Here is a 16,687-nt window from a genome sequence, read left to right as displayed (position 1 = left end):
CGCTGCTCTGGCGGGGGTCCCTAAGGGGGCTGGGGCCGGGGAGAGCTGCCTCGAAGGGTGCCAGCTGTGCCCGTGTCCCTGCTGCGCCTCTCCAGGGGGAGCTGGGACCCAGCATCCCAGCATGGGGCTGGGCAGGGACCCAGCATCCCAGCATGGGGCTGGGCAGGGACCCAGCATCCCAGCTTCGGGATATCTTCTCTCAGTGGGCACTGGAGAGGGAAAGACATGGTCTCAGGGTTGAAGATGTATGTGGAGATCTCTGGATTGATGTCACAGCCAGAAAGAACGATGGGGCTGGAGTGGAAAGGGTGTGATTTGGGCACGAGTGGGGAATTGCCGGGGTTCAGCTGAGCTCGATCCCCCTGGGCTGCCGGTTCTCAGTGTGGCAGTGTCAGGGTTTGGGCAGAGGGTTCCAGGCAAGGCACAGCGGGGCGTGCTGAGCCGGGCGTGCTTCTTGCTGCAGATGGCGGGGCCGTTCGAGGAGGTGGCCATCTACTTGTGCCGCGAGGAGTGGGCAGAGCTGACGGGCTGGCAGCGGCGGCTCTACCGGGAGGTGATGCTGGACACCTACGAGATGGTCGCCTCGCTGGGTGAGGACTCTCTGCGGCTCTGCTGGGCTGGAGGGATGGGGTGGGGTGAGATGAGATGGGGTGGGGTGGGATGGGATGTGATGGGATGGGGTGGGATGGGGTGGGATGGGATGGGATGGGAGGGGATGGGGTTCGATGGCATGGGATGGCGTGGGGTGGGATGGGGTGGAATGGAGTGGGATGGGATGGGATGGGAGGGGATGGGGTGGGGTGGGATGGGGTGGGATGGGATGGGATGGGATCCATTTCCAGTGGAAAGGTACCTACGGGGCTTCCTGGATCCAAGTGCCTGAGCCCTTCAGGGATGAGCAGCTGTTAAATCACAGGATTATGGACATTGTCCAAATGCCTCTCCAAGCCTGACGGGCGTAGGGCATCGAGCGGGTCTCCGGGAAGCTTGTTTTAGGGTTTGAGCAGCCTCTGGGAAGAAATGCTTCCCCGAGTCTGGTCTCGGGAAGGGAGGATGAATGGTAGCCGGGTTGAATGTTGAGGGAGGAGTGGAATGGGAGGAGACGTTTGGGCTGTGGCTGTTGGGGTTGTGGGTGCTGGGGGTTCATGCTACTTTCTGGGCAGCGTGACACAGGGTGCTTCTGTCTGTTCCCCAACAGGCTGGGTCACCATCAAGCCAGATATCATCTGCAAGCTGGAGCGAGGGCAGACGCCATGTGTGCCAGACCCCCCTGGGGCGCTGCAGAGGCACCGGAGCCCTGTGCCAGGCGTGTCCCAGGCGTCCGTGGAAAGGAGCAGGTCAAGCAGCAGGCACGGTGCGGGCTCACCTGAATGGGAGCTGAGTGGGAGTCGGGGGGACATATCAGTGCACCCTCACCTCCACGATGTGCTGGACCCTCAGCAGCTGGAGAAGAACCCTTCCAAGTGCAACAAGAATTTGAGGGGCCGGGCAGCCCTGGCCATGCAGAAGAGGAGCCAGAGGGGGAAGCAGCCCTTTAGCTGTACAGACTGCGGGAAGAGCTTCAGACGCAAGGCCAAGCTGACCGAACACCAACGCATCCATACTGGCGAGCGGCCCTTTGCCTGTGCCCATTGTGACAAGAGGTTCAGATACAAGGCCAACCTCCTAACTCACCAGCGCATCCACACTGGCGAGCGCCCCTTTGCCTGTGCTGACTGCGGCAAGAGCTTCAGAGAGAAGAGCTCCCTGATCAGTCACCAGCGTATCCACACTGCCGAGCAGCCCTTTGCCTGTGCTGACTGCGGGAAGAGCTTCAGAGAGAAGAGCTCCCTGATCAGTCACCAGCGTATCCACACTGCCGAGCAGCCCTTTGCCTGTGCTGACTGCGGGAAGAGCTTCAGACAGAAGCGCTCCCTGATCAGTCACCAGCGCATCCACACCGGTGAGCGGCCCTTTGCCTGTGCCAGTTGTGACAAGAGGTTCAGACAAACGGCCAACCTCATAACTCACCAGCGCATCCACACCGGTGAGCGGCCCTTTGCCTGTGCCAGTTGTGACAAGAGGTTCAGACAAACAGCCAACCTCCTAACTCACCAGCGCATCCACACGGGTGAGCGCCCCTTTGCCTGCACCGAATGCAACTGGAGCTTCATCCGGAAGGGCACCTTAAACGTCCATCTGCGCACCCACACTGGCGAGCGCCCATTCACCTGCACCGACTGTGGCGAGAGCTTCAGCAGGAAGGGCTCTCTGATCAGGCACCAGCACATCCACACCAGTGAGCGTCCCTTGGCCTGAGCCACTGCAACCTCCACTTCTGAGGGACGCAAGCTGTAGTCAACCACCAGTGCATCCACGCTAGGAAGAAGCCCTGGAAGTGTGGCCAGTGTGACAAGACCTACAGCCAGAATTAGAATCATAGAATCATAGAAAAACTCGGTTGGAAAAGACCCACTGGATCATCAAGTCCAACCATTCCTATCAATCACTAAACCATGCCCTCAGCACCTCATCCACCCGTCCTTTAAACACCTCCAGGGAAAGGGACTCAACCACCTCCCTTGGCAGCCTCTGCCAGTGCCCAATGGCCCTTTCTGTGAAAATTTTTTTCCTAATGTCCAGTTTGAACCTCCCCTGGTGGAGCTTGAGGCCATTCCCTCTTGTCCTGCCCCTGTCATAAATGTTCCATTTTTTTTTTAAATTACTTTCTTACTTCACTTAGCCTCCAGCAGCCAACAAACCACAGGCTTATATATAGTGTATTCTAACTTATCAGAAACGTCTCATTCACTTGATAAAAGAAAAGAGAAAGGTGACTAGGAAAACCAAATCAGAGTTTGAATTTAATGTAGCATTATATCCGGGCCCCTCGCTTCTTTCTCACCTTGAAAACTAAAAAATGTGTTTCACCATCAGGAGAAACAGAGTTACTCTGACTAGATGAAACGAGTTCTCTATTCTAACATGTACTCACCTCTTTAAGTAAGTTTTGTAAGAGGAATGTTGTTTAACCTCACTCTTTCCCCTCTTTTTTGAATATGCATGACATTTAACATGTATAACATCTGGAAATGTTACGGCAGGGCTAAGGGGCATTTTGATGGCTAGGATAGGGTTGCATGATGCACCAGTCAATCTGCTCACTGTATTAGAAAACTGGAAAGTTACCTTAGGCATTTTAAAATAAATTTAAAAAAATTACTTAATTGTTCCTTATTTATATTTATCACTGAAATCCACTGCTTCTGAAGCTATTTCGATAACACCGCATTCTCCCAAAGGGCCCAATCCAACTCCCATTCAAATAAACAGCCTTCAATGGAGCCTATTTGTTGCTAGCCAACAAGATTGAATTCTGCTGCAGAGCAGTCCCTGAAGCGTTTGTCACAGCTCTTTACAAATATTGCTCCAGTAAGAGCAGGTCTAAATTAGAACGTGAATAAACAACCATGGGTGCAGCAGGGCCTGCGAGTGGTGCTGAGGGCGACAGACAGGAGGAGGATAGTCCTTCTCAGGCGAGGGGGTGGACAGAGGCCAGGTCCTTGCAGTGCGGCAGCTGCAAGGAGCAGTTAAAGGACGAGGGGCCCATGGTGGCTCGTGAGTGCACCCCCAGCACTCCCAGCCTGCAGCTGCCTCCGTAGCTCAGTGCCCCCCAAATCTGCTGCTCAGCGTCTGGCTGAGACACAGAATCAAACTTATCAACTCCGGAGAGTTATAAAGGAGGTGTGTTTTATTAGCAGTGCTGGGGTGCAAGGGGGTTCTCCTCCTAGCTTGCACACCGTATTCTGTAACAAGCAGCTACTTACTCCTTGGACGGTCTCCTTGCTCACTGAAGCACTACCGCACAGCTCTGGCTTGAGCACCCGGTGCTCCTGATAACACTTTCTTGTTTGGAAGGATGCCTTGTTTTGAAGAATGCCTTGTTTCAATTCCCCTGTTGTCTAGCCTGTTAGTAAATTCTTCTACTTATTTAAAGGCTGCTTTCTGTATTGACGCTCTTCTTATTTTCTCAATTCTGTCTTCTGGCAAAGTTGATGTTTTTTCCATTGTTTGTAATCATTAATAACCCCTCCAGTACAACATATTAAACATTTAACTATAAAATGCAATAAAAGCCCTAAAATCATTAAAGGAACTATCAAAGCAAACAATTGTCTAAGGCAAAGAAAGTTAGGTAACCAAGAGGTGAGCTTTTCCTACAGTTCAGTAATACCAGAATAGTTAGTGTCTTGTGCTGCTTTGTGTAAAACCTTGGTTTGTTTCCCGATTTCATCTATGGCTTTTGTCACCTTTCCGGATTGGTTAGTGTAGGTGCAGCAACTTGTGTTTATTAAGGTACATACTCCTCCCATTTGCACCGTTAATATCTCTAAACCCATTTGGTTTTGTAAGACCGCTTTGCTCAGTGATGTCACTTCAGCTTGAATAGCTGTGAGGGCGTCTGCAGTGTCATTAGTTTTGATTTCCGTTTCTGCTGAGAATTCTCATAAAATTATGAAATTGAGATGGCCTTTTGATGAGCGGATTACTCTTTCTCTTGGTTCTTATCCAGGGAGTTCTTAGGATTCCTTTCAGTTTTTATAGAATCACAGAATGACTCGGTTGGAAAAGACCCAGTAGATCATCAAGTCCAACGTTTCTTATCAGTCACTAAACCATGGCCCTCAGCAGCTCATCCACCAGTCTTTTAAACACCTCCAGGGAAGGTGACTCAACCACCTCCCTGGGCAGCCTGTTCCAGTGCCCAACGACCCTTTCCATGAAATGTTTTTTCCTGATTTCAAGACTGAACCTCTCCTGGTGCATCTTGAGGCCATTCTCTCTTATCCTGTCCCCTGTCACTTGGGAGAATAGGCCAGCTCCCTCCTCTCCACAACCTGCTTTCAGGTAGTTGTAGAGAGCAATGAGGTCTCCCCTCAGCCTCCTCTTCTCCAGGCTAAACAACCCCAGCTCTCTCAGATGCTCCTTGTAAGTCTTGTTCTCCAGGCCCTTCACCAGCTTTGTCGCTCTTATTTGGACTCATTTGAGAGCCTCAACACCCTTCTTGTGGCGAGGGGCCCAGAACTGAACACAGGATTCAAGGAGCGGTCTCACCAGTGCTGAGTAGAAAGGCAGAACAACCTCCCTGTGGCTGCTGGTCACGCTGTTTCTGATCCAAGCCAAGATGCCATTGGCCTTCTTGCCACCTGGGCCCCTGCTGGCTCATGTTCAGTCGCTGTCAACCAACACCTCCAGGTCCTTCTCCTCCAGGCAGCTTTCTAGCCAGCCTTCTAGTCTGGAGCTGCACAGGGTTGTTGTGCCCCAAGTGCAGGACCCGGCACTTGGCCTTGTTAAACCTCCTGCCACCGGTCTCAGCCCAGCGGTCCAGCCTGTTCAGATCCCTCCAGCAGATCCACACTTCCACCCAGCTTAGTGTCATCCGCAAACTTGCTAAGGGTGCACTCGATGCCTTCATCCAGGTCATTGATAAAGACATTGAAGAGGGCTGGGCCCAGCACTGATCCCTGGGGAACCCCACTTGGAACTGGCCTCCAGCTGGAGGAGATTGCAACATCTTTCCAACCACCAAAACGGCCACTGACGCCTTGTTGTTGTGCTGGGTGAGGTTGGAGGAACTTTAAAAGAAAAGAAGAGAGGAGGCGTCTGAATCTTGAATGCAGGAGAACTTTATTGAGGGGGATAGAAATTGAGAAGGCAGGAGCGATTAGTGGAAGGGATCAGGTCTGAGGTGCAAGGAGGTGCATCCTCCACCATGGTGTGGCTTCCAGGGGGTGGGTGGTCAGTGTCAGGGAGGATGGTGATGACCTTTAGCAGGTGTAGCAGCCGCTCCTGCCACCGAACCAGCCCAGACCTCTGCCACCATAGCAGCCCAGGCCTCCCAAGCCGTAGCCATAGCCGAAGGCCCCGTTGGAGACGGGCACTCCCTGGTAGCTGAGTTCGCTGCCCACGGCAGCCGATGCGGAGGATCCGACGGCGGTGCTCTGGGGGAAGGAGGTGAGGATGGGTCCTGGCAGGGTGACCAGCACGGTGGGAGGCTGGATGACGACAGAGGAGTCCTGGCACTGCCTGATGCAGGGCTCGTTGCAGCTGTTGGCCAGCGGGGCGGGTGCGCAGGGGCGGCAGAGGTCGTTGCAGGCCATGGGTGTGGTGTGGAGGGTCCCTGGAAGAGAGGGGGTTGAGCAAGCGGTGGGGCATGGGGGTTTCGAGGTGTGGATTGTGAGGAGGGCAAGGCGTGGGTGGGGTCTGTGGGGTTCGTTGTGGTGGGGAGGCATGTGGGATGTGGTAGCTGGGACAGAGCGTGGTGGAAGAGAGGGAGGAGGTGGGTCAGGAGAAGGAGGCTCAGGGAGTTGAGACTCACCTTGTTGAGTGTGGAGGAGAAGGTGTGCAGAGAAGGTTGTGAGGGAGAGAGGTGCTGGACCAGCTTTTATGGTGGTGCACGAGGGGTGGGACAGGCTTTGTGTTTGAGTGCACTTTGCGGGCAGCAGCTGTGTCCTGGCCCAGCGTGGCGAGTCATGAGGTGGGGTGTGTTTTCCTTGCCCCAGTTCTTCAATGTCATGTCCTCCTCTTGAGGACGTGTCCACTCGGTGGTGGCGGCATCTTTGAAGTGAGAGTGTTAGAGGCCAAAGACTTGGTGCTGCTGACGTGTGTCAGGGCAGGCGCAAGAGGTGACTGAAGCGTAGGAGAGGTGTAATGGTGTCAGTGAGGCCATTGCTTAGCACTTTTGTCGTGCGGTCTGTGGGTGCATTGTGAAGAGGAAACGACAATTGCTGGTAGCCACGCAAACCACTGCTCGACCCTGGTCAGAGAAGTTGGTGAGGAGGTATGAATATGGATTTCTGAAGGGGACATCATGCTTGACCAAGCTACGTGTCTTCTGCATTAAAGTGAGTAGGTCTGTAGAGGGGGAAAGAACAAAGGCTTGTGTTTACCTTGAAGTTTGAGTGAAGCCTTGGAGGTTTTCTCCCCTTGCATCCTCCTAGAAAAGACCAAAATGCATGCTTTGCATAAGTGACCAGCGAGTTGAACTGCAAAGTGGTTGAATGGTTGGGCCCAGGGGCTTGTGATGAGTGGCAGGAAGTCCTGATGGAGGGAAATCTCCATTAATGTAGCGCAGGAACTGGATCTTTGGGAAGAAATCTGTTCAGCATCCTTCGCAATGACATGAGCAGTGGGATGGAGTGAACCCTCAGCAAGGCAGCGGGTACTAACTCTGGTTTTAAAGATGCAAAAGGGAGACCCAGGTCAACTACCAGCCTGTCAGTGTCACCTCTGTGCCTGCCAATGTCACGGATCCTGGCAGATCCTCCTGGAAACTATGCCAAGGCTTGTGGAAATTAAGGAGGGGATTGCTGAAAGCCAAGCGGGCTTCCCAAAAGCCAAATTGTTCCTGAGAAATCTGGAGTCTTTGTGCAATGGAGCGATAATGTAGGTGGAGAAGGGAAGAGGAACAGAACTCACCTACCTGGCCTTCTGCAAAGCATGTGGAAGTGTCTCACGCAACATCCTTGTCTAAATGGAGGCTGCGTGCAGTGAGGCTACAGCGTTGGTGGAGAAGGGAAGAGGAACTGGCCTCATCTACTTGGCCTTGTGTAATGTATTTGATACTGCCACTCACAGCACCCTTGTCTCTGACATTGAAAGATGTGGATTTGGTGGGTGGACCTCTTGGTTTGTAAGAAATAAGCAGGATTGTTCCACTCAAAGTGTTGGGGTCGAGGTCTCGATGTACAGGTGGAGATCAGTGACTAGCGGTGTCCACCTAGTGTCTGTCCTGGGGCAACGATTATTCACTGTCTTTGTCAGGGACATAGAGAGTGGGAGTGAGTGCACCCTCAGGGAGTCTGAAGAAGACACCAAGCTGAGTGGTATGATGGATACCCAAGAGGAAAGGTCTCCTTGTCTAAATGGAGAGATGTGGATCTGATGAGTGGATCGCTTGGTTGATAAGGAATCGTCTGGATGCCGAAGTATTGTGGTCAATAGTTTGTTGTCTGGGTAGAGACCAGTCACGATTGGTGTCGTCAGGAGTCCATATTGGGACCAGTATTATTTACTGTCTTTGCCAGGGCCACAAACAATGGCATTGAGTGCACCCTCTGCCAGTTTGCAGATGACACCAAGGTGAATGATGATGTGGACACTCCAGAGGAAAGGGTTGCCAGCCTGAGCAGACTTGCTAGGGACACGAGCCCATGGAAATCTGCAAGTTCCGTAAGTCACAGAATCACAGAATCACAGAATAACCAGGTTGGAAGAGACCCACCGGATCGCCGAGTCCAACCGTTCCTACCAAACACTAACCCATGTCCCTCAGTACCTCGTCCACCCGTGCCTTAAACACCTCCAGGGAAGGTGACTCAACCACCTCCCTGGGCAGCCTGTTCCAGTGCCCAATGACCCTTTCTGTAAAGAATTTTTTCCTAACGTCTAGCCTAAACCTCCCCTGGCGGAGCTTGAGGCCATTCCCTCTTGTCCTGTCCCCTGTCACTTGGGAGAAGAGGCCAGCACCCTCCTCTCTACAACGTCCTTTCAGGTAGTTGTAGAGAGCAATGAGTCAGAGTCCCAGTGCCAGGTCCTTGTCCTTGTTTGAGGAACTCCTAGAAAAGTATACAGGCTGGGCAATGTGTGGATTTTGAGCAGTCCTGTGGAGAAGGACTTGGGGCTCGTGGTGGATGACATACTGACTATGGGCTGGCAATGTGCACTCGTGGCGAAGACTGAGGGTATTCTGGAGTGCGTCACGAAGAGTGTAGCAAGAGTGTGAATGAGATGCACCTCCCCATCTACACTGCCCTAGAGAGGCCGCATAGAATCCTAGAATAGTTGGGGTTGGAATGGATCTTAAAGATCATCTAGTTCCATCCCCTTGCCATGGGGAAGGACATCCCACTAGATGAGGTTACCCGAGGCCCCTATCCAATCTGGCCTTAAACACGTCCACGGGTGGAGCATCCCCAGCTCCAGAAACACAAGGAACTATTGGAGAGAGTCCAGTGGAGGCCATGGAGGTGATTAAAAGGGCTGGAGCTTCTCTCTGATGTGGAAATGCTGAGAGACCTTGGACACTTTTACTTGGAGAAGAGAAGATTGAGAAGAGAAATCATCAAAGAAGATAAATATGCAAAGAAAAGGAGCCAAGAGGATGAGGCCAGACATTTCTTAGAGGGCCCTAGGTACAGGACAAGGGGCAACGGGCACAAATTGGAGCACAGGAAGTTCCACGTGAACATGAGCAAAGCCTGATTTACTGTATGGGTGACTGAGCACTGGGCAGCCCGTTCTGGAGATACTGAAATCCAATCTGGATGCCTTCCTGTACAGCCTGATTGATGTGACACTGCTGTAGCAGGGGGCTAGCGACGATGATCTCCAGAGATCTCTTCCAGACCCAATCATTCTGTGCTTCTGCTTGCTGTGGTGGCCAGAGAGTCGTCCTGAGGAAGAGTCAAGAGTTTGTTACCTAGGGGAGCTGACATCGGAGGTCTGGATAGCGGTGAGCTAGCATGGGCATGATTTGCCTGGGCAAGCAAAGGGCTCGTGTCGTGTTCTGGAAGTGTCTCTGCCCTGCTCTGTATTGTTGTTGTGGCTGGGGATATAAACCATATGAGGAGATTGCAACATCTTTCCAGCCACCGAAAAGGCCACTGTAGCCTTGGTGTTGTGCTGGGTGATGTTGGAGGAACCTTAAAAGAGAAGAAGAGAGGAGGCATCTGAATCTTGAATGCAGGAGAAATTTATTGAGGGGGGGAGAAATTGAGAAGGCAGGAGCGCCAAGAGGAAGGGATTAGGTCTGAGGCGCAAGGAGGTGCATCCTGAACCCATGGTGTGTCTTCCAGGGGGTGGGTGTCCGGTGTCCGGGGGGATGATGATGAGATTCAGCAGGTGTAGCAGCCTCTCCTGCCACCGAACCAGCCCAGACCTCTGCCACCATAGCAGCCCAGGCCTCCCAAGCCGTAGCCGTAGCCATAGCCGAAGGCCCCGTTGGAGACAGGCACTCCCTGGTAGCTGAGTTCACTGCCCACGGCAGCCGATGCGGAGGATCCGACGGCGGTGCTCTGGGGGAAGGAGGTGAGGATGGGTCCTGGCAGGGTGACCAGCACGGTGGGAGGCTGGATGACGACGGAGGAGTCCTGGCACTGCCTGACGCAGGGCTCGTTGCAGCTGTTGGCCAGCGGGGCGGGTGCGCAGGGGCGGCAGAGGTCGTTGCAGGCCATGGGTGTGGTGTGGAGGGTCCCTGGAAGAGAGGGGGTTGAGCAAGGGTCAGGATGTTTGTTTGCGAGGGGTGATATGTGTGAGGAGAGCAAAGGAGTGGGGAGACGTAGGGTGTGTCTGTGGGGTTCATGGTGGTGGGGAGGCGTGTGGGCAGGTGAGTCTGGGACAGAGCATGGTGGAAGAGAGGGAGGAGGTTGGACAGGAGAAGGATGCTCAGGGAGTTAAGTCTCACCTTGTTGATGGCAGAGGAGAAGGTGTGTGAAGAAGGCTATGAGGGAGAGAGGCACTGGACCAGCTTTTATGGTGGTGCACGAGGGGCGGGACTTTGTGCGTGAGTGCATTTTGCAGGCAGCAGCTGTGTCCTGGCCCAGCGTGGCGAGTCATGAGGTGGGGTGTGTTTTCCTTGCCCCAGTTCTTCAATGTCATGTCCTCCTCTTGAGGACGTGTCCACTTGGTGCTGGCGGCATCTTTGAAGCGAGACTCTTAGAGGTAAAAGGCTTGGTGCTGATGGTGCATGCCAGGGCAAGCACAAGAGGAGACCAAAGCATTGGAGAGGTATTATGTTGTCAGTCAGGTCATTTACAGGCACATTTCTTGTGTGGTTTGTGGGTGTTTTGTGATGATCTGAGCCCATTTCCTGGCAGCCCGACCCAGCTCAGCCAGAATCAGGACAGGCAGGAAGGTCATCAACATGTCATGTCATCTTCTTGGCCCTGGAGGCAGCTTTTAAGGCAAAGGTTTGGAGGTCAATTCTTGGTGGTGATGCTGAAAGTCAGGGTGGGCAGAAGAGGCAACCATTGCAGAGTTGGGATGTTGTCAGTGAGGACATCGTGTGGCACTCATGTGGTGTGGTTTGTGGTTACATTGGGAAGAAGGCACCTCATGCAGGCAGACCCAGAGCTGTCAGACACAGAACAGACAAAAAGGTTGTGGGTAGTCCTGAGCGTGTCGTATCAAAGGGGACGTTGTGTTTGACACGCATCTGTGTCTTCTACATGAAGGTAGCAAGGTTTGTAGATAAGGAAAGGACCAAGGCTGGTGTTTGCCTTGAGTTTTGAGTAAAGCATTTGATGATTTCTCACCTGTAATGCTCCTACACAAGATAAAAATGTATGTGTTGCCTAAGTGACCAGTGAGGTGGACTGCAAAGTGGTTGAATATTTGAGACCATAGGCTTGAGATAAGTGTCAAGAAATCCCACTGGAGGGAAGTCTCAAGTGGTGTAGCCCAAGACGGGATCGGTGGCTTCCACCCTGTTCCATATCCTCCTCCATGACCTGAGCAGTGCGGTAGAGTGAAGCCACATCAAGGTGGCAGATAGTAACTTTCATTTGAAAGAGGCCAAAAAGGGAGACCCAAGCCAACTACCAGCCTGTCAGTGTCACCTCTGTTCCTGGCAGGGTCACAAATCTTGGCGGATCCTGCTGGATATTATGTCAAGGAGGATGGAAATACTGGAGGCAACAGCTGAAAGGCAAGAGGGCTTCCCAAAAGGAAAATTGTTCCTGACAAGTATTGAGGCTTTGTGCAATGGGGCTACAGCACTGGGGGAGAAGGGAAGAGCAAGTCATCCCATCTACCTGGCCTTGCGCAAAGCATGTGATACTGTTGCACACAGCGCCCTTGTCTGTATCATGGAGAGATGTGGATTTGATGGGTGGATGTCTTGGTGAGTAAGGAATATGCAGGAGCGTTCCACTGAAAATGTTGCGGTCAATGCCTTGATGTCCAGGTGGAGACCAGTGATGTGCGGGGTCCATCTGGTGTCTTTAGGGGGTCGGGGATGCTTTACTGTCTTTGTCAGGAACAAGGAGAGAGGGTTTGAGTGCAGACTTAGTGAGTTTTCAGATGACACCAAGCTGGGTGTTGTGATAGATACCCAAGGGGAAAGGTGTGCCAGCTAGAGGGGCATTGACAGGCTAGCGACACAAACCTGTGTGTACATCATGACACTCCACAAGATCAAGTGTCGAGTTCTTCACCTGGATGGAAGAACTCCTAAAGAAGGATATGGGCTCATTGTTGAATGGATTGTGAGTTGTCCTGTGGAGAAGGACGTGTGCGTAGTGGTGGATGAAAAAATGAACGTGAGCCAGCAACGAGCCCTTGTGGCCAAGGACACCAAGAGTAACCTAGGGAGAATGAAGTAATTTGTAGAAAGCAGGTCAGGGGAGATTCTCCTCCCTGTCTGCTCTGCTGTAGTGAGGCTGCATCTGGGGCCTTGTATCCAGTTCTGGCTCCCCGACTCAAGACAGAAAAGGAACCAGTGGAGAAATTGCAGCAGAGGCCAAGGCGATGACGGTACTGGAATTTGTGTCTTATGAGGAGAGGCTGAGAGACGTGGGTGTGTTTACCCTGGAGAAGAGAAGGACGAGGGGCTCCTATCACTGCTTATGACTATCGCCAGGGCCTAGGCCAACTGGATGGGCCCAGATCATTTTCAGTGTTTCCCTACGACAGGACAAGGGGCATCAGGTACAAAATTGAACTTGTGATGTTCTGCGTGAATATCTGGAAAGCTGTTCTTGTGAGAGTGATGGTGCACTGGAATTGGCTGCCCAGAGGGAGTGGAGTCTTGTTCCCTGGAGATACCGAAATCCAGTCTGGATGCATTCCTGTACAGCCTGATCGAGGTGACCCTGCTTTAGCAGGGGGGTTGGACTGGGAGATCTCCAGAGATCTCTTCCAACCCAACCCAACCACTCTGTGATTCTGCAGTTCTGTGATTTTGCTTCTGTGGTGGGGAGAGAGCCGTCCTGGGGAAGAGAGTCAAGTGTCTGCTTTCCTGGGGAGCTGGCATCAGAGGTCTGGATAGTGGTGCATGAGCAGGGACAAGCTTTGTCTGGGCAAGTGAAGGGCTTGTGTCATGTTCTGGAAGTGTCCCTGTGCTGCTCTGTGTTGTTGTTGTGGCTGGGGACATAGAGCCTAGGAGGAGCTTGTAATCTCTTTCTACCCACCCCAATGGCCACTGTAGCCCTGGCTTTGTGCTGGGTGGGGCTGGAAGAAGCTTGGGAGAAGAAAGAAGAGGAGGCTTCTCAGGCTGGGATGCAGGAGAACTTTATTGGCTGGTTGCGGAAATAGAGAAGATAGAAGCGTCAATTGGAAGGGAGCAAGTTCGACGTGCAAGGACGTGCATCTTCAACCCATGGTGTGGCTTCCAGGGTGCGGGTGGTTGGGGTCAAGAGTGGTGGAGAGGACCCTTAGCAAGGGTAGCAGCCTCTCCTGCCACCGAACCAGCCCAGACCTCTGCCACCATAGCAGCCCAGGCCTCCCAAGCCGTAGCCGTAGCCGAAGGCCCCGTTGGAGACGGGCACTCCCTGGTAGCTGAGTTCACTGCCCACGGCAGCCGATGCAGAGGATCCGACGGCGGTGCTCTGGGGGAAGGAGGTGAGGATGGGTCCTGGCAGGGTGACCAGCACGGTGGGAGGCTGGATGACGACGGAGGAGTCCTGGCACTGCCTGACGCAGGGCTCGTTGCAGCTGTTGGCCAGCGGGGCGGGTGCGCAGGGGCGGCAGAGGTCGTTGCAGGCCATGGGTGTGGTGTGGAGGGTCCCTGGAAGAGAGGGTGTTGAGCAAGGGTCAGGAGGTTGGTTTGCGAGGGGTAAAGTGTCAGGAGGGCAGAGGAGTGGGGAGGCGTAGGGTGTGTCTGTGGGGTTCGTGGTGGTGGGGAGGCGTGTGGGCTGGTGAGGCTGGGACAGAGCGTGGTGGAAGAGAGGGAGGAGGTGGGACAGGAGAAGGATGCTCAGGGAGTTGAGACTCACCTTGTTGAGCGCAGAGGAGAAGGTGTGCAGAGAAGGTTGTGAGGGAGAGAGGTGCTGGACCAGCTTTTATGGTGGTGCATGAGGGGCGGGACTTTGTGCATGAGTGCATTTTGCAGGCAGCAGCTGTGTCCTGGCCCAGCGTGGCGAGTCATGAGGTGGGGTGTGTTTTCCTTGCCCCAGTTCTTCAATGTCATGTCCTCCTCTTGAGGACGTGTCCACTTGGTGCTGGCGGCATCTTTGAAGCGAGACTCTTAGAGGTAAAAGGCTTGGTGCTGATGGTGCATGCCAGGGCAAGCACAAGAGGAGACCAAAGCATTGGAGAGGTGTTATGTTGTCAGTCAGGTCATCACCTGGCACATTTCTTGTGTGGTTTGTGGGTGTTTTGTGATGATCTGACCCCATTTCCTGGCAGCCCGACCCAGCTCAGCCAGAATCAGGACAGGCAGGAAGGTCATCAACATGTCATGTCATCTTCTTGGCCCTGGAGGCAGCTTTTAAGGCAAAGGTTTGGAGGTCAAATTCTTCGTGGTGATGGTGAATGTCTGGGTGGGAAGATGAGGCAATGAAAGCATCGCAGAGTTGGGATGTTGTCAGTGAGGACATCGTGTGGCACTCATGTGGTGTGGTTTGTGGTTACATTGGGAAGAAGGCACCTCATGCAGGCAGACCCAGAGCTGTCAGACACAGAACAGACAAAAAGGTTGTGGGTAGTCCTGAGCATGTCGTATCAAAGGGGACGTTGTGTTTGACAAGCATCTGTGTCTTCTACATGAAGGTGGCAAGGTTTGTAGATAAGGAAAGGACCAAGGCTGGTGTTTGCCTTGAGTTTTGAGTAAAGCATTTGATGATTTCTCACCTGTAATGCTCCTACACAAGATAAAAATGTATGTGTTGCCTAAGTGACCAGTGAGGTGGACTGCAAAGTGGTTGAATATTTGAGACCATAGGCTTGAGATAAGTGTCAAGAAATCCCACTGGAGGGAAGTCTCAAGTGGTGTAGCCCAAGACGGGATCGGTGGGTTCCACCCTGTTCCATATCCTCCTCCATGACCTGAGCAGTGCGGTAGAGTGAAGCCACATCAAGGTGGCAGATAGTAACTTTCATTTGAAAGAGGACAAAAAGGGAGACCCAAGCCAACTACCAGCCTGTCAGTGTCACCTCTGTTCCTGGCATGGTCACGAATCCTGGCGGATCCTGCTGGATATTATGTCAAGGAGGATGGAAATTCTGGAGGCGACAGCAGAAAGGCAAGAGGGCTTCGCAAAGTCAAATTGTTCCTGACAAGTATTGAGGCTTTGTGCAATGGGGCTACAGCACTGGGGGAGAAGGGAAGAGCAAGTCATCCCATCTACCTGGCCTTGCGCAAAGCATGTGATACTGTTGCACACAGCGCCCTTGTCTGTATCATGGAGAGATGTGGATTTGATGGGTGGATGTCTTGGTGAGTAAGGAATATGCAGGAGCGTTCCACTGAAAATGTTGCGGTCAATGCCTTGATGTCCAGGTGGAGACCAGTGATGTGCGGGGTCCATCTGGTGTCTTTAGGGGGTCGGGGATGCTTTACTGTCTTTGTCAGGAACAAGGAGAGAGGGCTTGAGTGCAGACTTAGTGAGTTTTCAGATGACACCAAGCTGGGTGTTGTGATAGATACCCAAGGGGAAAGGTGTGCCAGCCAGAGGGGCATTGACAGGCTAGCGACACAAACCTGTGCGTACATCATGACACTCCACAAGATCAAGTGTCGAGTTCTTCACCTGGATGGAAGAACTCCTAAAGAAGGATACGGGCTCATTGTTGAATGGATTGTGAGTTGTCCTGTGGAGAAGGACGTGTGCGTAGTGGTGGATGAAAAAATGAACGTGAGCCAGCAACAAGCCCTTGTGGCCAAGGACACCAAGAGTAACCTGGGGAGAATGAAGTAATTTGTAGCAAGCAGGTCAGGGGAGATTCTCCTCCCTGTCTGCTCTGCTGTAGTGAGGCTGCATCTGGGGCCTTGTATCCAGTTCTGGCTCCCCGACTCAAGACAGATAAGGAATGATTGGAGAAATTGCAGCAGAGGCCAAGGCGATGAGGGTACTGGAATTCGTGTCTTATGAGGAGAGGCTGAGAGACGTGGGTGTGTTTACCCTGGAGAAGAGAAGGACGAGGGGCTCCTATCACTGCTTATGACTATTGCCAGGGCCTAGGCCAACAGGAGGGGCCCAGATCATTTTCAGTGTTTCCCTACGACAGGACAAGGGGCATCAGGTACAAAATTGAACTTGTGATGTTCTGGGTGAACATCTGGAAATGCTGTTCTTGTGAGAGTGATGGTGCACTGGAATTGGCTGCCCAGAGGGAGTGGAGTCTTTTTCCCTGGAGATACCGAAATCCAGTCTGGATGCATTCCTGTACAGCCTGATCAAGGTGACCCTGCTTTAGCAGGGGGGTTGGACTGGGAGATCTCCAGAGACCTCTTCCAACCCAACCCAACCATTCTGTGATTCTGCAGTTCTGTGATTTTGCTTCTGTGGTGGGGAGAGAGTCGTCCTGGGGAAGAGAGTCAAGTGTCTGCTTTCCTGGGGAGCTGGCATCAGAGGTCTGGATAGTGGTGCATGAGCAGGGTCAAGCTTTGTCTGGGCAAGCGAAGGGCTTGTGTCATGTTCTGGAGTTCTGTGTCATGTTCTGGAGTTGTGTCATGTTCATGGAGCTCCCGGCTTTTCTTGGGAGTTCA

At 52.9% G+C, this 16,687-nt stretch overlaps 5 protein-coding genes across 6 annotated transcripts in view; 2 read left to right on the top strand and 3 right to left on the bottom strand.

Annotated features, from left to right (window-relative positions):
- The window catches only part of LOC138719462 (feather keratin-like), a 101,496-nt gene extending 95,064 nt beyond the window's left edge, over positions 1-6,432 (bottom strand). Inside the window, exons 1-2 of the mRNA XM_069854809.1 lie at positions 6,359-6,432; positions 5,853-6,160 (exon numbers count right to left, since the gene is read on the bottom strand). Of these exons, the coding sequence (XP_069710910.1) occupies positions 5,853-6,140 (288 nt within the window). The 5' untranslated portion in view covers positions 6,141-6,160; positions 6,359-6,432. The remainder of the gene's footprint in view (positions 1-5,852; positions 6,161-6,358) is intronic.
- Positions 1-16,687, top strand: part of LOC138719451 (feather keratin-like) — a 72,080-nt gene that overhangs the window by 46,947 nt on the left and 8,446 nt on the right. The gene's annotated exons all lie outside the window — the stretch shown is intronic.
- Positions 151-3,201, top strand: LOC138719446 (gastrula zinc finger protein XlCGF57.1-like). Its single transcript, XM_069854787.1, has 2 exons — positions 151-590; positions 1,199-3,201. Exons 1-2 carry the CDS (start codon positions 464-466, stop codon positions 2,296-2,298), a joined length of 1,227 nt encoding a protein of 408 aa, XP_069710888.1. The 5' UTR covers positions 151-463; the 3' UTR covers positions 2,299-3,201.
- On the bottom strand, positions 9,876-10,472 carry LOC138718715 (feather keratin-like). The gene is made up of 2 exons (XM_069853216.1): positions 10,445-10,472; positions 9,876-10,234 (listed from the first exon to the last, which is right to left on the bottom strand). Exon 2 carries the CDS (start codon positions 10,212-10,214, stop codon positions 9,876-9,878), a length of 339 nt encoding a protein of 112 aa, XP_069709317.1. The 5' UTR covers positions 10,215-10,234; positions 10,445-10,472.
- On the bottom strand, positions 13,345-14,024 carry LOC138719456 (feather keratin-like). Its single transcript, XM_069854804.1, has 2 exons — positions 13,974-14,024; positions 13,345-13,765 (listed from the first exon to the last, which is right to left on the bottom strand). The coding sequence occupies exon 2, from the start codon at positions 13,743-13,745 to the stop codon at positions 13,413-13,415; it is 333 nt and encodes a 110-aa protein (XP_069710905.1). The 5' UTR covers positions 13,746-13,765; positions 13,974-14,024; the 3' UTR covers positions 13,345-13,412.

Source organism: Phaenicophaeus curvirostris, chromosome 3, assembly GCF_032191515.1.
Source record: "Phaenicophaeus curvirostris isolate KB17595 chromosome 3, BPBGC_Pcur_1.0, whole genome shotgun sequence".
NCBI classification, from domain to species: Eukaryota; Metazoa; Chordata; class Aves; order Cuculiformes; family Cuculidae; genus Phaenicophaeus; species Phaenicophaeus curvirostris.
This window is presented reverse-complemented; position numbering and strand designations above follow the sequence as displayed.